At 25.5% G+C, this 24580-nt stretch overlaps 2 protein-coding genes and 2 pseudogenes across 5 annotated transcripts in view; 2 read left to right on the top strand and 2 right to left on the bottom strand.

The window, feature by feature from the left end:
- The window catches only part of LOC112692999 (zinc finger protein 567-like), a 21533-nt gene extending 16712 nt beyond the window's left edge, over nucleotides 1-4821 (bottom strand). The window contains exons 1-5 of one of the 4 annotated variants that reach the window (XM_025567847.1): nucleotides 4254-4821; nucleotides 2687-2886; nucleotides 2466-2618; nucleotides 1513-1707; nucleotides 861-901 (exon numbers count right to left, since the gene is read on the bottom strand). In XM_025567847.1, coding sequence (XP_025423632.1) covers nucleotides 861-901; nucleotides 1513-1707; nucleotides 2466-2618; nucleotides 2687-2860 — 563 coding nt within the window. In that variant the 5' untranslated portion in view covers nucleotides 2861-2886; nucleotides 4254-4821. Of the gene's footprint in view, nucleotides 1-860; nucleotides 902-1512; nucleotides 1708-2465; nucleotides 2619-2686; nucleotides 2887-2982; nucleotides 3089-3424; nucleotides 4216-4253 lie in introns of those variants that run through there. The other 3 variants (XM_025567850.1, XM_025567848.1, XM_025567849.1) reach the window with 3 other exon arrangements.
- A 1912-nt stretch (nucleotides 4822-6733) lies between these two features.
- Nucleotides 6734-8164, top strand: LOC112693001 (annotated as a pseudogene).
- Nucleotides 8165-13869: 5705 nt separating this feature from the next.
- Nucleotides 13870-22284, top strand: LOC112692942 (serine/threonine-protein phosphatase 2A regulatory subunit B'' subunit gamma-like). The gene is made up of 12 exons (XM_025567764.1): nucleotides 13870-14404; nucleotides 14481-14634; nucleotides 14693-14903; nucleotides 18734-18870; nucleotides 19001-19125; nucleotides 19595-19702; nucleotides 19881-19996; nucleotides 20439-20607; nucleotides 20699-20887; nucleotides 21006-21142; nucleotides 21229-21442; nucleotides 21954-22284. The coding sequence occupies exons 4-12, from the start codon at nucleotides 18819-18821 to the stop codon at nucleotides 22212-22214; spliced, it is 1371 nt and encodes a 456-aa protein (XP_025423549.1). The 5' UTR covers nucleotides 13870-14404; nucleotides 14481-14634; nucleotides 14693-14903; nucleotides 18734-18818; the 3' UTR covers nucleotides 22215-22284.
- Nucleotides 15847-17578, bottom strand: LOC112692924 (annotated as a pseudogene).
- Nucleotides 22285-24580: the final 2296 nt, after the last annotated feature.

Below are 24580 nucleotides of genomic sequence, written 5' to 3'. Positions count from 1 at the left end.
ATTATTATTATTATTATTATTATTATTATTATTATTATTATTATTATGAAATTAAATCTTTAGAATTTGTACATTTTATAACATTTATAAATACAAGTCATTTTTTGTACCATGGAGAAAATGTTTACATATTTATATATCAAAACTAATTTAATTTAATTTTCATCATTTTAATTTTAATTATACAAAGTTTAGAACCTCTTGTATAATTAAATAATATGATTTATTATAAAGTATTTTTAAGATATCACATTATGGTTTAAAATAAATAATTCAATTAATAAATTAAGTTTCTGTTTAAAATTAATTTTTAGATGATAAACTGTCTATAATAAATATTATAAAACACCTCTTTATTAAACTTAAATTTTACAGATGTAAAATTTTTCATTCTCATATATATATTAAAAAAAACTATCACAATTGTGCTAAAATATAAGAATTGTTGTTTTGATGATTAACTCGAAGTATTAACCAATAACAATCCTTAAATTGTTTAATAAATAACACAAATAAAAATTTGAGCTAAAACATTATTTACTTATTTATTTATTTTTAAATTTATTTAAACAGTAAAATGATTTAATGCTTCAATAAGAAACATAATATTTTTAAAATATATAATATTCAGATGTCTTATGTATGAATAAGTGATGAAATATTGTAATTTGATTTTATCTCATTGTGCATTAACAACCACCTCAAGTTTTACTTGGTTTATACATAATATGAACGATTGAAATTTTTACAATTAAAATTTACACATAAGTCTACTTAACTCTTATATTAATAATTTTAATATGACTTCAGATAATCAACGTTTCTATAAAATTAAAATTATTTAACTAAGTTTCTCTTACCTTTTCATTCCTGAATTTAATGTTTCATCTCCGGAATTTACCTAAAATGTATATTACAAATTTATTATATAAGTATTTTAAAAGATTAATATAAATATCAAACTTTAATATACAATATCTTTCAAACTCTTTATTCTTATCATAAGATCATTACTATAGTTTCATTAATTTTCTAATATAACAATTATATATATGTTCCTTCAACTTTTCTTCAGATTAATCTTAAATCTTTAACCTTAAATGCTCTAGATTTTAAAAAAAATCTCTAATACCAATTACACCATCTTATATGTACTTTATATATTATTAATGCAACTTCTATCCATTTTCTCTATTCAATCCATTCTATATAATGAGTAAATTGTAGTTTGTTTATACATAATATTTAAACTGCATAAATTATAAGGCTAACTTACATACATTTAAATTATTGACTTAAACATTTAGTTTATTTTCTAACATTTGTATTAATAGAAATTAGTTTAGAGAAATTATAATTAGTAATGAACATATAAATAGTATTAACAACAAGATATTATGCTAAATCTATACAATTTAGAAAACAATAATAAAACAAATATTATAATTCAGATAAGTTTAACTAAAACAAATTATACCCTCATATATATTTTACATTATGATTATTACTTACAGATGACTTTAGCTGATGATTCAACATGTTATCATTTTTAGAAGTACTTGGAATTTTATCTAATTCGTTTAAAGTTTTGTCCGATTTTTCAGGTTTATGAAACATGTTGACATTATTCATATCATCATATTCTATTGAATCTCCTATAAAATTTTTAACTGGTACATCGATATCTATGTCATTGTATGATCCAGTCTGTAAAGATAAAACATAATTTTTAATAAATCTTTCCTCATACAAGTTACAAAATTATAGATTTTGCAAAACATAAAAAAATAAAATAAAATATCGGTAAATGGACTTCATCAATGAAAATAAGACAATTTATATTCATAATATTAATTATACATATATTTGCAATAATGAATATTAACTTTCTTTGCATACATAAAATAAAATTTTAGTTACAATATAGAAGTTTTATAAAGATTGACTTAATTGACTACTGTAAATGAGATATTTAACACTTAATATTAAATATCTCATTTACAGTATTTATTAATATTTTCTGTAGTGAATTATAAAAACCACTATATATGAATGTTTATATTTTTTTAATTTTTTTATTTTATTTTTATGATTCTAATGCCTGACAGCTATTTTACAAATGTGTAATATAACTTAGTTATACGATATACAAGCAAATATCAGAGTAATATAGAATACCATAAAAATGTTATTTAGAACTAAATAACTCTTATCAGTGATTTATTTTTATTAATTTTATATATTATGATATACTTTCCGATACATTTTTATCAGTCAAAAAAAAAAAAAAATACAAAAAAGTTAATATACAATTAATATACCCATACAAAATACAAGAATAATTAAATCATTGATTAAATTAATAAATTAAATTTATAGGTTATATTTTTCTAATAGGTATCTGTTCATTTTTTATTAAAACTAATAATATTGTTAAATTCATTTAATTTTGAAAATTATTTTACCTTGCAGTCATTTTGTTCAAATGAAGCAACTTCAAACATACTTCTAAGTTTTTGATCAGCATCAGCACTGCATACATACAACTCACTCCACACAAGTACAGCAGATGCACATTGATAACATATTCTTTTGGGTAATACATCATTTTCAGAAATCTATAAAAAATATTCTATAATTTAATTCTTTTGATCATATTAAATTATGAATAAAAAGTATAGAATACGTTTAAAAATGGAAGATGAGTTCTAATTTTGTCCTCCAACATATGATCAACACCTTCATCAGCAAATATAGATACCAAGTTATCATCAATATTTGCACATAATCTGCAAAAGTCATTTGCAGTATACGTCTGCAATACATCTATTTCTTCATTATGGTCCATAACTTCATTCATTTTGATTTATTGTCTTCTTTGAATAACTTAATTAACAAATAAAACAATATATTTAAATATTTAATAATTAAATAATAATTAGTAGAACTCAGAAATTGTTGCATTTGAAATTTGTTACGTACAAGTATGAAGTATAAGCCTAAACATTTTTGGCATATTTATTGCAATTTATGGCACTTTTTTATTTAATAGTAATTATGTTAACTTTCCTCGAAATTATATTTTAAAATTGAATTGAAAATAATTTTATACATATTTTCAATGTCATTCACATAATTTGTGAATGTAATTTTTTTTACAGAGTACATTGATGGTAATTAGAGGTTGGTCAGATGCAACAACCGAAAATGTCATTTCATAAAACAATGCCATGTTAACCATCAATAACATTATCTTATGATTATTAAATATTAATTTTTCCTTAATCAACACTGAAATTAAAAAATCAGAACGTAAAAAAAATTAGTCAGGTACCTAAAAATTAAATTAATAAATGTATAATAAATATGTTAAATAAGTAAGAACATGATAAATTAGTTAATTGCTCAATGTAATTATTAGTACCTTAGATGCAAACTATAAGTATACAATCTTCATGTAAGATCGTTACATAATAAAGGTCTTAAAAGAAAGTTTTAATTATGACCCATGAAATTCCCAACGGTAATGAATATAAAAGTAGTTGAAAAGGTAGAAAATAATGAAAATTGGAAATAGTAAAACCTCCCATATTTAACAGTATTGGTAAAGTGGTAAAGTTTTGGCATGGTGAACTGTTGAAAAAATAATTTGTCAAACAGGTATTGGATCAAGAAAGTATAGAGAAAAAAAGATAGGTAGCAGAGAAACCAAACACTTTCCGGATTATAGTCTCGGTTTTGGATACAACCAAGTGTTGATGTTCGTTCGTGTTCTTTGTAAGTGGTCATACTTGAAAAATTGAACATTCAGATTGTTTGATAAACGAAATATTAAACGAGTTCGATACACCGTCTTTTGGGTGCATCTATCAAAAAATAATTGTTGTACGATCATTAGGACGCGCAAACATAATTGAAAAATCGCGGGCGGTGCTGGCGAATCGATTGGTGACGCCACGCAATAATACACGAACGGCTCGTCAACGCTACACGAGAACACGAGCGAGAGATGAACGGGACATGCGGACAGCGGCGGTGGGCGGGGGAAAGGAACAATTGGCGGGCATGTAGAACGCGAACAGACGACACCATGACAGCCGACAGTGCCGCAGCAGTCGTCGCGAGACAAAAAAAAAAAAAAAAAAACGGGCGACGCGGCGGCATTACGGATAACTGACGTTTTGCGAAACGGTATCGTTGAACGCGCGGACACAACGACGTGGAATTGAAAAATAAAAAAAAAAAAAACTCACCCGAAACGGATCCTTGGCCGCCGGTGGCTGTAGCGGATAGCGAACGGTCGATTCGTCGTCGACCGTGTGAACAGCGGGACGCCCGTTCACATGATCCCTGTGCCGGTGGCGGGCTCGAACGTAAACGGTGCGCGGTCCGTCGGCATCGTACGTCGTGTTGCGTTCGCTCCGGTCGGGATGATGGTGGTAATGGTGGTAGTGATGGTGGCGGTGGTGGTGGTGGTAGTGGTGGTGGTGGTGGTGGTGTTGGTGGCGGATGGGGCGGCGGTGGCAGGTGGTGGCGACAGTTGTGGCGCTGATGGGCGCGCGCGCGCGAAACGAACACGTAGATAATGCACCCCGTACGGCGTGTGTCCGTGCGGTACGGCGGACGTGCTGATCGACGGGCGCTGCGAATGTTACTGTTCGCGGGTCGTAGAAATAGCGGGCGCGGACGGGCGGGCGGGTGTGCGCGGGCAACGGCGGCGGTGCACGACAACAAAAACGCCAACCGCTCGGGTCGAGATAAATATATTGCGTACAATAATGTACCGAAAACACGATAAATATGGCGGACCAGTGTGATCGTGCGTCGTCGGGTTCGCGCGCTGCCGGTGGGGAACGAGTGTACCGGAGCCGCAGTGAACGCGAACCCGGCGGCAGTGGCGACGACCATCATCACGTTGGTTCGACCGACGCTCGCGCACCGGAAGTTCTATGTCACTACAATATGTCGTCGCACTACGAAGTCACCGGATCCCGCGCAATTTCGAACACGCATCGACCGACATCGTACGCGTACCACGTTTTCCTACATTATACGTAACCGCCTGCTAAACGATGCCATCTTAAAATTGATTCACTAGCTGTGCAAATAAAACCTACGTTGAGTAGATCTTGAAATGTTTCGCGAGAATTTTATTTTAATATAATTAATACCACATGCATACGTATACAGCATAGAGTCAGGGTCGGCGTTAGGGCGAGGCAAAACGGGGCATTTGTCAAGGGCCTCGCGCTTAAAATTTTCATTGAAAAATATTTTGTACGGAAATATCATAAAATAAAATGTGTGGATCGCCTGGCAAGTGCAATTTCTAGAGAAATCCGTTGGCGTGTAATAAAAATCCAATTAAAAAAAACAACTATATTATATTTGTCATGTATGCACCAACGACGACCCGTACGACACGCCGCACAGTACGGAACCCGGGATACATAGGAAATTTATTTTATCACATCTCTTAAATTTAATCAGCCATTACCCGATATCGCGTGCAGTTATCACAGAGTCTGATTACATTTTATCGCCTTTAATTGCGGCCTACAGGCTATACAGCTGTATAATACAGGTGACTATTGTTGTGGGTAAGTTAAGTTTTACCCAGGGCCTCGCAAAAGGTAACGCCGGCCCTGCATAGAATAATATAGAGAAACCGTTATACATATCGCCTGTGTTGTTGAAGTGAAGCCAAATATTCGGTCATTGACCCTATCGAGAGTCCACTTACGTTTGTGTTGTACACTAGATCGCACAGTACTATATCGACCAATTTGTACTACATTTTGCTATCATCACTATAGTCTATAAATCATTGACAATTTATTGACCATGTAGTGATGCTTGTTTTATTTCGGGATTAAAACAGTTGAAAAAAATAAAATCAAAAGCTAAGTACTCGTTTTTAGAACGAATGGTTTTTAACGAAACAAAAACTTAATTATAAAAATACGAATAACAAAAACATTAATACTACCTCTCATATTCATTAATTATTCTAATCAAAATAATATTACTGTTTTTTAGAACATCATCAAACCATCAAAATGATTGAAGTTAATACCTATTATTAAATACAGAAATAAAAACAAAACACTATTAGCACAGAAGATTTGTATTATAATAACATTATAGCATTGATTTCATTATATATTGTATATATTATATTATAAAATCAATGGTTATAGAAAAACATAAATAAAAAAGTTTTTAATGGTAAATACGTCTTACAGATTCAATTGTATTTATATTATTATAATGTAATAATGTATCATGTTTTATTGATTTTTTTTGATTTTATTAATATTGTATTTGTTAATGCACTGTAATGTTTAAGATTTTTTATTAATTGTAATAGACTGAATACAATATCGATGTTATTATGACCAGGGCCGGATCTTAATTTATTAATACCTGAGGAAATGAAAAATCAATCTCTTAAAGTAGTATGAGTACCAACCATTTCCAACTATTTATAAAGCTATTCGCAGTATATTGGACCAGTAAATTATTTATCACAAATAATTCAAACGATTTTAATTTAAAAATCAAACATTTTGAATTTAAAACTAATCAAGTAATAGTTTTAGAAGTACTTCTTAAAAATTGTGTTATGCTATTGCATTGTGACAAATAGAAATTGAATTCATCAAACATCAAATGAACATAATCACTGTAAAAATGCAGTCCAAAGTGTCGAAAGATATGTACTAAGAGAAAACTGTAAACGCAAGGCAAGTGGATCTATTTCTATCCGACCTATTAAAATAATTCGAACAGAACTCTTAAAAAGCGTAAATTCAGAAGAAATTGAACATAGGCGATATACGGTCAATCAGAAAAGCCATGTATGACAAACGACGACAAATATACCCGGCTTTTCCAAAATCTTTAATTGAATCAATTGAACAACTCAAAAGTATGCACAATAATGATGTACTTAAATTTAAAGATGAACAATTTATTTTTGTACCCGATAACAAATTATTCGTTTGTATAACTACAGAACAAAATCTAAGATGTATGATTAATTCATCAGATTTTTTTGCCGATGGTACTTTTAATTACGCGCTGAAACATTATATTCAGCTCTATACAATTAATTGTTTACAAAATGGATTTTATATAACCGTGGTTTAATTTTTCTTGCCTGATAAATCTAAACAAACCTGCATTGACATGTGGTTATTTCTTCAAGAATTAAGTGAAAAATTAATTGTCAAAAGACTTGTTATTTGAAAGTTACATTTAGACTTTGAGATAAGTGCTCATGAAGCATGTAGAGAGATGTTCCCAAATGTAGAAATTCAAGCATGTCGATTTCATTTAGGGCAGTGTTGGTGGCGAAAAGTAAATATGCTTAAAATGTATTATTTCTTTATAAAATGCTAATATTCAACGTATTAACTTTACAGATAAATTCTGAACAGCGACTCCGAACAGCATATACAAATGACGACGAGTTAGGAAAATGGTTAAAACTATTTTTCGGGTTCCCATTTCTATTACCACATGAAATCGAAAATGCATTCGTTGAACTTGTATCTCTATGTCCTAACCTAAATATAGGATGTTTATTTTCTGATTATATATTGAAAACATACGTAGAAGATCACTGTTTATTTCCACCGAAAATTTGGGCTCAAGAGCCATCGGAAAATTCTCGGTATGTATAATAATATATAACTATATATGAATTTCTTGGAAAATTTTTTCTTATTATTAAATAATTATAATTATTAAGAAACATACTTGCTTAAAGTGTATAATATAAATATACATAAAGTATTTTAAACTAGAGTAAAAGATAAAAAATATTCAGATAAATCGTATCGCCAATTTGTTCATAACCACTAGGATTAATTTTTATGCGCGTGGCCTAAAAATAAATTTTAACATGATCGACTCTGTAATCGTCTGCGATATACCGGTCGATCAGTTTTATCATATAATTACATTAATCTTATATAAACGTTTTGTTTTCATTTATTTATTTATTTTACTATGTATTTTAAAGTACAACAAATGGATCTGAGAGTTTCCATAGAACATATAATGCCCAGTTTCAGAGTCCACACCCTTCAGTTCATTTGGTTATAGCAGTTCTAAAGTAAACACAAGAAGAGACTTGCACGAAAATAAGAACTGTGTCTAAAGGACGTTTGAATCAAATGGCCTTAGCCGACAAACAGCGATTACATCACACAATAACCGAACATAACAAATTTTAAATCATAGAAATATAATAAAATATTTATCAAGTATTTGTATTAATTACCAAGGTATCAAATTATAATTATTAAACCATTTACAAATTATATATTTTAAATGTTTATATTTTTTTATTTTTAAATGACAAAAATTAATTGATAATAATAAATAATAAATGGCAACGTTGCATGGAAAATCGTACGGAATCGTGCTTTACCAATTTCAGTATTTAATTTATTTTCAGTACCTGATTAACCAATTATTAAATTGGTTAAAATAATTTAAATTGGGAGCGCCAAAAAATAATTTTTATTACGAATGTACATAGTACGTTTCCATAAAATATACTTCAAATAAAGATAAATTTCCTCTCAATGTTTTGCACTCAACACATATTATTAAATTTTCATTATTAATCTTATATGGGATATGAGGGAAAATAATAAATATACAATTGAAAATTAAATATTATCGATAACGTTTTATTATATCTATGTCGTAATAATTGTGTTTTATCGTAGCCGATGTTGGGTATTTCTAATTTTACTACAGTGAAAGGTTTATTATTAAGTGACGAACAAGTGACGACAACATTTTAATATTACTTAAATATTTATTATTTTATTGATAGCATAAAACTCTGTTGGGACTGTACTTAGTATTCCTCACAGTGTTGCCAAATGGTACAATTCTAGTGGGTAAATACGATAATATTGCTCAGTGGCGTAGCAAGGGTATGGCGAACTATGCCTACGCCAGGGGCGCAAAATTATGCAAAAATCGTATTTTTATTTTACAATTAAATCGAAATTTTTTCATTATATTTTTTGAAATATGTAGACGTTATTTATTTTTACACACTATGTGTGAATTTAATGATGAAATTATCAAAAAAAAGCATTTAAATAAAAAATTTCATATGAAATCGATGAATTTACCAGTCATAAAGCGAGAAAAGCAAATTTTCAAAATTTAAAATTAACACTGTAATAATAACTTATAAGTATAAATTGTATACTTAAAAATATTAATAAAATTAAAAGTTAAAAAAAATATCATGACATCGTATTTTAATTGGTTAGAAAGGTAACTTTTTTTAAATTTTCCAGGGGTGCTAGAGTATTCTTACGCCATTGATACTGCTCCCTGTGTGACTCCACACCAATGTAAAGAATGGCGATCGTACTCAATACAATAATTTTTAAATTTACTCGTCTACGTTTTTACAATCGATTATTATTGATATTTCTAAAAAAAAAAAAAACAATATGTTCTAAATGTATAAATCAAATTACATTTCCCTAAGTTATTGGTTCTTGGAAACATAAGACGGACAAATAAAATTAATTCCAAAAATAGATACCATTGAGATTATATAATATGTTGATGTGTATTGTGTATACAATTATTACTATATATTATTATCCATACATCGTATTATTAGGTATTCGATTTCAAAGTACCTACAGTGCACTACTGCACTAGTGTCAGTGGAATTTTAGTTTATACTATTATCAATATTATACTATGATGATAATATTATAATTATCAAATCGAAAAAGCTATGATTGTGAGTGAGTTCCGCGTCCAACTATTGGATTTTTTTTTACGATCATTTCTTGTTAAATACGATAATTTTGAAGAGTCTATACAATTACCACTCTTTCGAAAGCTGGCAATATTTTACACCAGGATGAAATAAAGGTTCTTGCATTTTTGTTTATTGAAAGTCTTTCGCAACGATATAATCAAGGGAAAAAAATTTTTTGTTGATATAAAAGTGTAGTGTAAAACAAAAACTTAATTTTTAATGAATAATAATCACTTCAATAATAATTTGAACATTTTACATGCTTTTGTGTATTATTTTATTAAATATTGAAATATAAAACACGTTTTATTTTTAATAAAAAAAGTTTGAAGTTTGTACGTTTTCTACAGTCCTCCTATCCTACTCTGATCCGTCGTAAGGGCGCTAAATCAAATCTAGCCTACTGGCGGCTAACTCCTAAATCAGGCCCTGTTTATTTTATTTATTTCTTGTCATTTTATAATATTGATTTATTTGTGAAGGTTTATTATATTATTTCTTCGTGAATTTTGGTTTTATTTTACTTTAATCAATTTCGTGTTTTTTAATGGTTATTTGTGAATACTTAGTCTAAATATTTTGACATTGTTACTATGTTCTATTGAAAAATATGGACAAATTCGTTTTCCAAGATATGTAACATAACATACTTTTTAAATTATTTTATTTAAATTTTGAAGTAATTCATATAACCGAAGAAACTATTCAAGAACTCTTTAATATGCGATTTGAAGATAAATTTGGTATGATATGGAGTAAAGCTAATTTTATGAGGATAGATAATAGAATATGTTCCCCAATACTAAGAAGAAAACTAATAGTTCCTAAAAAACTTGGTGAAAGTTTAAAACAAAATAAAAATTGTAATGTTAAAGATCATTATAAAATAAACATATATTTCCAAGTTTTTAATACCTACTACAATAAGTGATATGAAAGAAAGATTTAAAGAAAATGACATACATATTTTAAACTGTAGGCAAAATATAATAGTAAATGAACAAATAAAAAATACTATACAATCTTAAATAAAATATATAAGGTCAGGCGATAATGCTGTTGGGTTTTCGACATTGGCAAAATTATATAAACCTTTTTGAACTATACTATCAAATTCAGCAGCATGCGAAAGAAGCTTTTCTTGTCTACGACGTTTAAAAAACTATTTAAGAAATACTATAGAAAATCTAGATTAAATCATTTAAGAATTTTACAAATAGAACGTGAAAGATTGTTAAATATTAATAACGATGAAGTCATAAAACAATTGACTCATCTAGAATACCACATCGTTCAATGTTTAATAATTTTTAAAACTTAATTGTTATCATTTAAATTCTATTGTTTATTATTATATTTTTTTTATAATACAAGTTATGAATTCATTTATACTTATGAGTAATTTTATGATATAAGTTATGAATGTATTAGTTATTAAGTACTAAAAAGTAAAATAAAAATTGTAATAACTAAGAGGTATTAATCATTACTATAAATACATTAAAACAGAGAACAACTGCTACACATACTGCTACAATTTTAAAATTATAAATAGTTGTAATTATTTATTATATTATAATTATAAAAGATTATGTGAGTATTAATTATAAAAAATTTAAATTTATAGATTTTAATAATATGTATTTGTATATAAGAAGAATTATATAGATTTATAATGTATTTTATATTAATAGAATATAATAATATGATTATATTAAAACATTATTTTATAATATTGGGGAAGTGGGGACTTTGTCCCCACGAGTTTGTGCACCCTGAATAACTTTTGCAATATCTGATATTTTTCCAGAATTACGCTGATGGAATAGTTGAATATAGTTTTAAATTATTCACAAATAAAGAACATTTACAGTGAATAAAAACAGATTTTATATCATTAAAAAACATTAGAAATAATAAATATCTTCCTTAAGGTACAAAAGAATGAATTGAAAACCTTTGAGATATATTAGTATCCAATTTTAGACACCGAGTTCTACCACTAAAATAAGATTCAAGGCATGATATAGAGAACTACCTACTAATTAATAGTAAATGATTTATTCCAAGGCTTAAATATGGTATTTATAAAACTCGTTTGCCAAAGAAGTAGATAAGTACCGGATAAAAAAGAAAAATTAAAAAGAAGATTAACAGGATGTGCAAGTGAATTATGGAATTTTTGAAATATTATAAGAGGTAGGTAATAAATCTGGACCAGAATTTGTATTATGGCGAATTGATCCTAAAGCTTCATAAACATTAATTAGTGTAATAGATATATCCGAAATATTTAGATAAATGTTAGTGTCATAATGTATATGTATGGTAGGTATATGATATACTGCTAAATTGTGAGACTGAATAAAATATTGAAAAGTATTTAGTGAACATATTTGTAGTATGTAATACGGTTCAGTGGCGTATACTATAGGAAGATTCTTTAGCGCTCCTGGAAAACATAAAAAAACGCCTTTTAATCAATTAAAAATTTGATTTATGATATTTATTTTAACCTTTAATTTTACTAATTTTTTAAGAATACAATTTATATTTATTAGTTATTATTAGGTACAGTATTAATTTTAAACTTGGAAAATTTGCTTTCTCGCTTTATGACTGATAAATTCATTGATAATTTTTTCATATGAAATTTTATTTTATATAAATTACCTTGTGCTAGTTTCATAATTTCATCATTAAATTCACACACAGTGTATACAATTAGCGAAAATCTACATATTACAAAAATTATAATAGAAAAATTTCAATTTGATTGTAGGATAAATATATGACTTTTGCAAAATCATGCACTTCTTTGAAATTCACGCCCTTGGCGTAGGCACAGTTCACCATAACCATACCCTTGCTACGCCACTGAAACGGTTTATCAACATAGATAATTAATATTATCATACACCATAACTTTAAGTAAAAACTAATTGGAACTATGAGTTTTAATATAATTCCAGATTTTTTTTCAATTAGACCGTTAGCTGAATTGGGTACTATATAAATGATCCTTATAACTTTTCTTAGATAAATATTTGCATTTAGCTCTAAGAACTTCATACTATTCGTAGAAATATTACATTGCTGTTGTGTGCGCAGTATATATATTAATACACCCATCTCGTCATTTAACGATCACACTGTTTATGAAACATTTATTTTTAGAATAGTAGGTATAGATATTTTTAGTTTTTAGTGTTTGGTTTTTGTCAGAAGTATACATAAAGTAAATATTCATGATTTTATAATTAATTACACATGAATTGAAGTCAACGATTTTTTGATTTAAGTACACGTGAACAAAAAACAAGCGATCACGTGAATCTTAATTCACTTTCGATTTCAAGAGCTTTAATTGAAACAAATTATCCATTATTTAACACACTGCTATTAAGCCATATTAATGTAATGTTAAGGAACAAACAATCGGATATCGTTTAATTTACAAATACTTCGAGAATTTAGATAATATCCTAATATTTTTATTCGAAAAGTACGAGTATGATTACATAGAATATTAACCGTTCGGGAACAAATTAGATTTTTTGAAAAAGAGATGAGAAACCATCATGAGAGATGAGAGTTGGTATATTTTGTAAACCAAATACTATCCTCGCTGTTTTTTTTCTTAGCTAATTCCGAACGTAGATGTTTCATGTGAGTCCTTTGGACTAACGCGGTGAAACCTGTCTTCGACAGGCTCTTTCGTATACAGAATCGGTCTGGAAACGATAGGTACTCGTTGAAAACAAAACATTATTTAGCTCCGAACTGTTTCGTCGTGGGACAGTTCTTTTGATAATAACCATACACTATATTGTAATGTTCACAATCTCATACTGATCGGGACTTAAAAAAAAAAAAAAAAAAAAAAAAAAAAAAAAAAACGAAAACAATATTAATTACCTACACAACACTCGAGCAATCAAGTTGCACATTTCGTGTGGTAGTTTATCTAGTCGCACCGACGTGCCGTTTATGTTTTATTGTAATCGCTTTAGAACGCAATCCGTGAAATTCTCGTACGCCGAGAAGAACGCAACAACAGTACCGTCCGTGCGAACGTTCAGCATTGCATAGAACATATGGCGTCATTTATCAGTCAGGTGGTACCACATGGGTAAACGTGGATGCCAAGTATTCGTAAGACCGCGAGTGCGAGTGAACGGTTCAATTGTGTGCAATTATATTTATTAACGGCAAGTAGTTTACCCCCAACACGACTCTACTATAACTCGCAACGTGTGACCGCCCGACCACAGTATTTAGTGTTTACTAGTAATACCATTGACTTTAGAATATTTATGTATAAATTCTAAAATCAACGGTACAACTACATCCACCGATACCGTACGCCTTGTACGTAAAACACTAAAAGATTAGTGCGAGTGCCGTGTGAACGCTAAACGCAAGGTGCGCAGGTACCGAGTGTTTACAGTGCCAGTGACAAGTGTTAATGATTGGTACTGAGCGCTCGAGTGTAAACCCGACATCAGAACGCGGTGCAACGGATAATACAACCGACGCAAATAATAATAAGCAAACGTTATTCGATCACTACAACTGATAACGCGAACAGTGATAGTGTCTTGCGAACGTCTTTATTGAAAAACACAGATATATGAATATTGTTATTTTTTTGTTTTTCATTTAGCTACGAGTGTAACAATACACATTGTATATATTGTACACGTCTGTGATGAACAATTAAAATCATAACTGTACGCTCACTACGCTTTGTGGAAGAATACTAATGGTAGACAGTTCACTTGTTTGATATGTATGTACTACGGTGCGAAACATCTTAAGTGAGTGGTTATTTTGGTTTTTTTTTTTTTTTTTCTTAACTATCAGTGAATGTTTTAGTGGTCCGTTGCTGAACTAGTGAAGAACAAAGTGGGTTGACATCTGAATCAGTTTTTAAAAACATTATGAAATTATTATATTTTCAAATGTATTGAACCATTCTCTAATGTGCTGAGTGTGATGTTATTTCAACACAATCATGCAAGACTGTCAATAGAAAACTCATTTCTACAATCCAAATTAAAGATTTACCATACACAAATATACTTTGGTAAGTGTGTAAATAGTTTGACTTTTAGCAATTCTATTATGTTTAACTTGATACAATGATTTTATTAGATATTTAATAATTACTAATTTACCACTACTATTTACTTTTGCTTGTTCAAAAATTCCTATTAAGTGTAAAAGTATTTCGTGTTTTTATTTTGTTTTAACTGATATGTGATGAAATAGGTAGACACTTTTACCGATAATTCTTAAAGATTTTTAATATGGAAATTGATAGAATTATTAGTTTGTAAATAATGACAAAACAATAAGTCAAAATTGGCTGATAATTCAATTAAAATTCATATTAAAACCATTTTAAAATGTGGTTTCTTATAAATGCTAAAAATATATGTTCAGAATGGATTAATTGGTGCCTAAATAATTTATAAATTACTCTCTGTACTTATATTATAATTCTAGAAATTATTTCATTTGATTAAGTATTCAACTTAACATATTGTTAATAACTTAATTAATTCATATAATGGTTTAAAGTAACAAACAACTCTAAAATGGACTTACTATATATTATTAAAATATGTATCTATATATCACCTACTATATATGTACTATCTCAGTGGTGAATTAGGCCAATTTTTATTTAATGTAATTACTTTTGTATTTATTTTGTATATCTTACTTGCCAATAAATTATTTTTATCTATCTTTATATTTAACTTTGTAACTTATAAATGGTTAAAAAATTAAAAATTTATTTAAAAATTTATTTGAATATTCAAAGCTTTTGAAATATATGTATTATATGGTATATTTATTTGACTAATATGTTTGTACATAAATCAAGAATTCATTTTCAAATTAATTATGTTTGATAGAAAATGAACAATATCTAATAAATTCAAAATTTACTTTATTATATTGTAACAGTCAATTTATTTAATTTTTATAAAAATATTTTTGTATAATTGTAGTTCTGTTGATTAATTACCACTTTCAATAGCCTTTTTCAAAACATCACATAGTTCAGAGAGATTGTAATTTGTATTCTTTAGATTTGACATTTCTTGAATGCGCTTAGTTTTATTACATTTAATATTTTCATTTCTATTAATCATATATTGTTTTAGTTCATTGAGTTTTTTTTTAATTTCTTGTATCATAATAAATGGTATTTCTAAGTCATTTTCAGATTGAGTACTTGAATTAGTTGAATTGGACATTGAATTGCTAGAATATTTTTTAGGATTATCATTATCCAAATCTTTCTTTATTTGTTTCATAATTTTTGTAGATTTTTCAGTGTATTTCAAGCAAGTTAGTAATAATTCACTAAATTTACATTCATTATACTCATTTATTTTTGAAGATTCTCGGCTCTCTTTTATTGTCCGTTCATTTTTTTTTTTTATAGAACTTGGCTCATTTTGCACTTCTTTTTTCAATGGTAGTTTATGTTTACAATCCTTAATATTTAATGTGTTTAAAAAATATTGACATTTATTACTTGTGTCATGATGTAATTCTTGTTCATTTAAAATATCGCTAAATTGGCTATTATTTTTTTCGTGCATTTTATTTGGTTCTTTTTGTAATTTATATATGTTTCTGTTTTCTTTATTTGTTGAGTTTCTTGATCTATTTTTATTTTTGGATAAATCTATAAGTAAATATTTTTATAATAAGTATTGATTATTGTATATAAATTTCCTTTGTTAAAAAATGATGAAGTATGTTTGTATAATATTTTATAACTATTTATACTGTATAACAAAATTTAAAAATTATTATCTTTTTAAATAAAAAATAAAAAATAATATTTTACCAACTAACCAACCAAGAATTAATCCAATTAACTTATTTAAGAATGCATGGTTATTGTTTAATTTACCCTACAAAAATGAAATATACTATACTTTTTTTTAAAACTAACTTAAGAATTTTCAAAATATTTTATATAATCAAAATTAACTGTTCATAATCTCATGTAGGTTACAAGACTTTATGTGGTTAAAATATGTGACAAAATTAACTTTCAAATAATAAAATAAATTTTTAAAATTTGTTCTTTTAAATGTATATATAATTATAGGTGAACAATCCTAAAGTCGGTTTGAATAACATATAGATAAATTAATATAGATTACATAACTAGACTACATATTTAAAAAATGTTTTATTACCTTGTTTCTTAGGCTCTACCAATTGCCTTTCATTTTTAAATTTACTTTTATTTTTACTAATTTCTATGACATTTTTATATTTTCCACAATTTTCTAACTCCATATCTTCTTGAATTATTAAAATAAGTCCTAGTTCATAGTAGCTATTTGTACCTCGAAGTTTAAAACCTCTAACAGATATACTTTGGTCCCAATCACGTCCTATTATTTGAAATTCTTTTAGTTTAATTATTACATGTCCGATTCTTTTTCTTCGGTAAACATTTCCATAACAAATGTTCAGTGTTGTAAAGCATTCAATTTTAACCATTTCATTTGTTGTTCGGCATTGTTTTAATCTATTTTTATCGACTTTCCATATAAATTCTTCTCCGATATTTATCCTATTTCGATTTGCAGCAATGGGTCGACTTTTTTGAGTTTTATTTAGAATCGTTGTTTCAATTTCAATTTCTTGTTCTAGTAGTTCAAAACCAACTACATATTGAATATAAACAACTATGCTTAAATCATTTGATTGTAATTTATTCATTTCTGATAATGACCTATAAATTTAATAAATTTAAGTAAAAGTAGATAATAAATAAATAGTTAAAATAATTTAAACAATTTACCTTTATTGTATTATAATGTAATAGTTTTATCATAAAAATATGTATACAACCATTAATATACACACATATTAAACGAAGTAATCAATAACCAGAAAAATACCATTTTCACTAATTTGAAATATGTATGCTTAGTGACATAGAGATAAAAAACTTTGTGCACCTATTTTGCAAAATAAATCCTTGGTGTTTATGATACCAAAGATGTTATACAAAACATTATTTAGGTTAATTAAATAGTATTTGAGGTACCTATCCATTTATTATCTTTATTTAAGAATAGATAATAATTAAATGTATTTTGTTAAAAAATGATAGAGTATAGAGCAATATTTAAATAGTAAAATTAATAATTTTAATAATTACAAGCAGTGGCGCAATCAGAATTGGTTTTTTTTTTTTTTTTGAGGGAGGGGGTTGTGAATTTAGAAAAAATAAGCAGGTGTTTAGCTGGGATAAGAAAGTTTGATTAAGTTAGGTTTATGAGTAAAATATTTAAATTAAAAATTAAATTTTTTAACTTCTATTTCATATTGTGATACTACAAAAAAAAAGCATTATACAATCGACTATTGACAAATCGTAGTAGCAAGGTTATTGATGTTTTAAAGTTGATCGGAATGTTACCAAACGTCATGTTATTATTTTTATTTATTATATTATGAATAATATTCATATTTTATATCAATCAGCCGTTTTGCATATTCAAGATAAACCATTTTTTTTCCTACGTAGAATTTTTAAAAATCTTAGATAAATTTCCGGGGGGGGGGGGGGTGTTTTCAATCCCCAAACCTTACCCCTAGTTGCACCACTGATTACAAGTAGATAGATGTATGTGTTTAGTATCTCCTTATAATTATATTATAAGTGGTTTTAATTGTTCTGATATACTCATATTTTAAACTCGAGAAAACTTATAAATTCTATTTTACCTTTTGAAAATTACTAAAAATATCGTTGAACAAGGAGAGATATAAGTTATAAAATAAAACTTTAAAACCATTTTTAATTATATATTTAAAAAATTTAAAAATTGCAACCTTTACTTATTCAAATAAATTTTATGATTTCAGTCATGTGTGTAAACTATTTTCAACCATACTATCATTCAACATTTAATTAAAAGTAATAATAAAGTATTGTTCAAATAAGTTAACAATGAATTTCAACTTCGAAAATTGTTTGAAAGAAGGATTCAATAAACTAAAAAGTATGTTTTTAAAAATTCATATTTTTTTATAATTTATATGTTATATATACTCGTATTATTATTAATATTATTAAAAAAACTATTCATAGACATTGTTAAAAATTGTTAATTATTATAAAAAAAATTTTAGTTGAAACTTTCAATAAAAATAAAAATGAAGAAGAATGTTTCATAGAAGCCATGCAACGAGATGAGACCAGAATTGTCATTTTGAAAAGATTATCAAATTGTGATTTACCTGTGTTCTATAAACCTGTATGTATAATAAAACTATACATATAGATAATTTAGGAATTAATTATTAATTCTAATATAGTATCACTATTTGGATTAAAGCAGTAATAAATTATATTTTAAGATTTATAGTTTTATTTTTATTTTTTTATTTTGAGGACCTTTAATATTAGTCATTAACTAGTAAAAATTTCACAGTTGCATATTTTAATAAGAATAACATTAATGTTTTTAAATTTTACTAGTAAAATTTGTATATACCTTATTTTGCTTTTGATTTTTGGTTGGTATACTAATATGTCATAACATGTTATTTTATTTTGATACATATTTCACTTATTGCAACATTAAATGTTTTATTCATTTACTAAAACATGTATGATAGATGAAAAATAATTGTTAGTTTTTTATTAATTATGTTGAATATGGATAAATTTATTTTAAAATCATTACATTAATTTAAAAATGTATTAATAACTTCTATTTTTAGCAAATTACTGAAGAAATAAATCATTTTAAAGCTCAATTAAGATCTGAAGCTCGTGGACGATTTTTTGAAAGAGAACTTTCAAGATTATTAACTAGTGATGAGTTAAAAGTATTATATTTTTACTAAGTAACTAACTTACTAACTAAGTATTATACTAAATTGTAGTAAAATTATTTTGATTTAAACTATATTTGGCTCAACATTGTTTATTTTGTTGATAAAATTAAATTTATTTTTGCATGTTGAAATTATGTTATTATAGAAATATTAAATTTTATTTTTTTAGTACATGTGGACATTGCTTCAAGAACATCAAACATCATTGAATCATTATAATCATAAACAATACTTAAATTATTCAAACTTTAATGAAGTCAAACAAAAGTTAAATGACAAATACAAGTAATAATAACATCAGTAGTTTAAATAACTATAAATACTTATATGTTGGTTTGTTGTTAGTTTTTTTTAATTTTAAATTTAATTTGATCAAATTTCTATGAAGTAATTAAAAATTAAACTAAGAAAGTATTGTAAAAATGATTAAAAATATAATTTATAAGCAGAAAAATTATTGCAGTGTAAAATAAAATAAAAACAAAATTACAAAAAATTACCAGAACTCATTTTTTCAATATTGTTATAGGTTAGATTATGTTAATTATTTATTACTTTCAAATTAATTTTAATAATATTATTAACTTAACAATAGATTTGCACTAAATATTATTATTTATATGGTTTTTATGAAATGTATTTGAAAATGTAATATTTTCATACTAAGTATACATGTGATAATTTCTCCTTTATAATTATTAAACTATTCACACATTATGTATTTTAGATTATTTTTCAGACCTAGTATATTTCTTGAATTACAAGACAATAAATTCAAAGGTTATTTATCCATTGATACATTTTTTAACTATATAATGAAGAAAATATGGATTGATCAAACTAGAAATGGACTCTCTCAATATGATTCAAGTGGCTTTGGTTATCTAAGTGAGGCGGTAATTATATTTTAAATTTTAAATGTTACTCTATCAATCTAAAGTTAATATAATGTACCTTTATAAATATAAAATATTGAATTAATTTTAGGATTTTGAAGCTTATATTTTAGATCTCATACCTACATTAACACAATTGAAGAAACTTGAAAAAATGTTTTATTCTTTTTATGCATGCATGGTTGTAAGAAAATTTTTTTTTTACCTGGACTCTCTGCGTACTGGTAAAATACGAATTTTGGACATTTTATCTTGTGGTTTTCTGGATGAACTATTAGAGGTATATGTTTAGTCAAATTAATTATGTATCATAAATTTAATTAAAGTTGACATTTTTTTAAAAATATTTTGATAAATAAATAAATAAAATCTAATAGATTATTTTTATTTTTATTTAGCTTCGTGAAGAATCATGGAGTAAAGAACAACAGAAAAAAAATTGGTTTTCTGTTCCATCAGCTATTCATATTTATTCATCATACTTAGAATTAGACAAAGATCATAATGGTTTGTTGAGTCGACAAGAAATAGCTGGGTATACATTAATTTATAAATTAAGGAATAATCCTTCATATTATATTATATCTATAAATTATGTTTCAATTCTATAATTCTGTATAGGTATAAATCAGGTTCTCTTACTTCAGTGTTCCTTGATAGAGTGTTCCAAGATTCATTTACATATGATGGTGAAATGGACTATAAAGGTTATTTGAACTTTGTTTTGGCCATAGAAAATCGTCATGAACCTCAAGCATTACGATATTTATTCAGATTTTTGGATATAAAAAATCAAGGATATTTGGATGCATTCACTATTAACTATTTTTCTCGGGTAATGTCTTATATAACATAATATATATGTAAAAACATATAAATGATATCTTACACATTTTAATTAGTATAAAAATTATAACCCAAATACTAAGACAGTTTATGAATGCCAGAAGGTTTATTTATTAAGGTTATTATTTACTGAATTTTCGACATTTAATTTGTTTTATTTATATTTATAATAACATATTTGATGTTATATTTTTCTTTATTCTCTAAATAGTTGTTATTTAAATTTCAATAGTTTAATACTATACAGAAAAAATATTTTCTGCTAATTAAAATTAAAATAAAAATATAGAATTTATTCAATGAAATAAATGTTTTTGTATAATATACAATTAATACTTTTTAATTTGTTCTAAATTACTATAATAATGTATATTTACATTAAATATCAAATATTTTGTATAAAATTTATATCTTTATATTGATATTTGACTTGTATTGGAATTAGTTGTGTATTATGTTTAATATATAAATAAAAATGAGATATTTTATTACTTTTACAGGCTGTTGCTGAGAGATTACCGCAAGAACAAAGACAAATGGTTTCATTAGATGATATAAAAGATGAAATTTTTGATATGATTAAACCTAAAGATCCTATTAAAATAACTTTAAAAGATATTATTGAAAGTGGGATGGGACATATATTTATAAATATTTTAATTGATTTTAATGGGTTTTGGTCTTATGAGTTCAGAGATACTTTAGCAGCCAATCGTGTTACTGATAACAAGGATTTTAATGAAAGTTTTGTTCAACATTAACTAATATTCATACATTTTAAAGATCTGTAATCCGATATTTAATCTTTAATTAATTCATTTATTTAAGTGAAATATATAAATGTAACCATTTTACTTAAATAAATTAATTATTTTTATTTAAATTCACTTAACAACTAAAAAAGTTGAGTGAATTTTTATATATTTTATGATTGTTTATATATCAGTATTATTTTAAGACTTAAAGAAAGTAATTTAGATTAATTGATTAATATATATTATTATTATAAATTGTATGATCTCATTAATAAATTGAACAAATTATATGATTTCTATAGTTTATATATATTTTTATTGTTTTTTATTGTTTTAATTAATATAAATCTTAAAATAAAAGTTAAATTCATGTTAATATAACATCTATTGTTTAAAATATAAAATATTTCCGAGTATTTAAGTAATTAAAATTAATTGACTTAAATATATTATTATTACACATTGTATGATCTCATTAATAAATTAAACAAATAATATGATTTCTATAGTTTATATATATGAATTTTTTTATTGTTTTAATTAGTATAAATCATAAAATATAAGTTAAATTCATGTTAATAAAACATCTAACATTTAAATAATTTTTAATACGATGAATTATTCTTTTAAATGTTTGAAATATTTCAGTATTTTAATGAAGTTTATTTTTCATTTTTTAAATAAGTTTTTTTTTACACAAATTTCTATTTTTTTTTTCATATTTATAATAATGGGTAGAACAATCACTAATAACCCAAAATAATGGTTTTTTTTGATATTTCATTTATTGTGTTAAAGTGTTAAAATGTTAAAAATGTGGTTTAGTTTACGAGTTAAATTTTTTATTGTTATAAATTGTAATAATTACATAATTATAATAGATTTATTATGTTTTTTCATACTATCGAAATACTTAAGAAGTATTTAGCATTATATTTACTCATGTCTAGACTTAATTTGATTAACGTTTGAACAGTAATAACTTATATGACTAATAATAATGATTTTGCATTATTAAATTTGTAACTTTTTAGTAATACCTAATTATAATTGTATAAAAATAAATCAGGTACAGATTTCTTGTAATACAGTTATAATGCTATGATTATGATTATAAAGAATTAACTCCTTAAGTGTTATATTTATACTTAATTATATGCTTTTTTAAAAATATTAAATATGCTTATGTTTTATAGGAAATTAAACTAAGTTTCACTATAAACATTATAATGCTCAGTGAGGCCCTTTTTTTTTTCGAATATATAATTAAATAATACCAATAATAGAAAAATAATTAAGTTTCAGTATGTGGTGAAATATTTCAAAATTAAATTTTTTATTTAAATTATTTCACATGAATCATTTTAGACTCCGACTAAGAATTATTACTTTTTTTTTTTTTTACTTGATCTTAATATTATATAAAGTATATTCAGTATATTCACTAAATAATCTCGTAACAGTATTTCCTATACAATGTTGACAATTGATTGTACCTAAATCAATGCTATTTTTGTTTACAATTATTTCTTTATTAAATTACCGAAAATATAACAAACTATTCAAATTTAATGAATGTTTATTTATTAAACATAAGTAGTAAGTTATTAATATCATGTTATCATTTTTATTGTGATGGTTTCAGTGATAAGTCAAAAAGTAAATTAGACTACTGATTGTAAAATTAGTAGATATTTTACAAATATTAAATTTAATTTGCATATACAAATACATAATATTAAATAAAAATTTTAAAGTAAAATGTAACTAATATATAAATAAATAAACAAATAGTTAAATTATAAAAATAAATAAATGCTTAGCTTGGAGTTTAGTTATATGTGTATATTACAACTGTTTCAAATTAAAAATACATCATCAGATATGTACAAATTCAATAAAATCACGACTGAATACCAAAAAATAAGGATGGTTAGATTAAGAAAAATTGGTTGTTTTATATGGAGATAATTTATTTTTAAGACCAAAGATACCAAAGATTGGAAATGAGTTCTTATTAGACATATGTCTTGTTTTATATTAAGAAATTTAAAAAAATTGAATATTATTATTTATTATTATTTAAAATGTGCTGTTTAAAGATATTATTGTTAAAATTGGTTTGTACATTTAAAATATTATAACTACTTTCTTTTATTATATTGTACATGTTTAATTTTTCTAAAAACTGAATTAATGTAAATGTTATTTTTATTATTTAATAATTCTAAATCTGTATTGATATCAAAATGTTTATTATGATTATTTTCTTAAACATATATTGCAATATTTGAATTAAGGGCAATTTATTTTAATTCAGAAATGTGTTAATTTTATCTTATTTTAAAATTTTTATTTGTTTTACCTATATA

The sequence above is a fragment of the Sipha flava genome, unplaced genomic scaffold (assembly GCF_003268045.1).
Source record: "Sipha flava isolate LNK unplaced genomic scaffold, YSA_version1 79_pilon_pilon, whole genome shotgun sequence".
NCBI lineage: Eukaryota > Metazoa > Arthropoda > Insecta > Hemiptera > Aphididae > Sipha > Sipha flava.
Note: the sequence above shows the minus strand (reverse complement) of the source record. Positions and strands in the feature narration are given on the sequence as shown.

Coding starts and splice junctions, on each gene's coding strand:
- LOC112692942 (XM_025567764.1), top strand. CDS start 18,819: ATGAATTTCAACTTCGAAAATTGTTTGAAAGAAGGATTCAATAAACTA. Junction 19,126..19,594: donor TACCTGTGTTCTATAAACCT/GTATGTATAATA, acceptor TTCTATTTTTAG/CAAATTACTGAAGAAATAAA. Junction 20,888..21,005: donor TTCTGGATGAACTATTAGAG/GTATATGTTTAG, acceptor ATTTTTATTTAG/CTTCGTGAAGAATCATGGAG.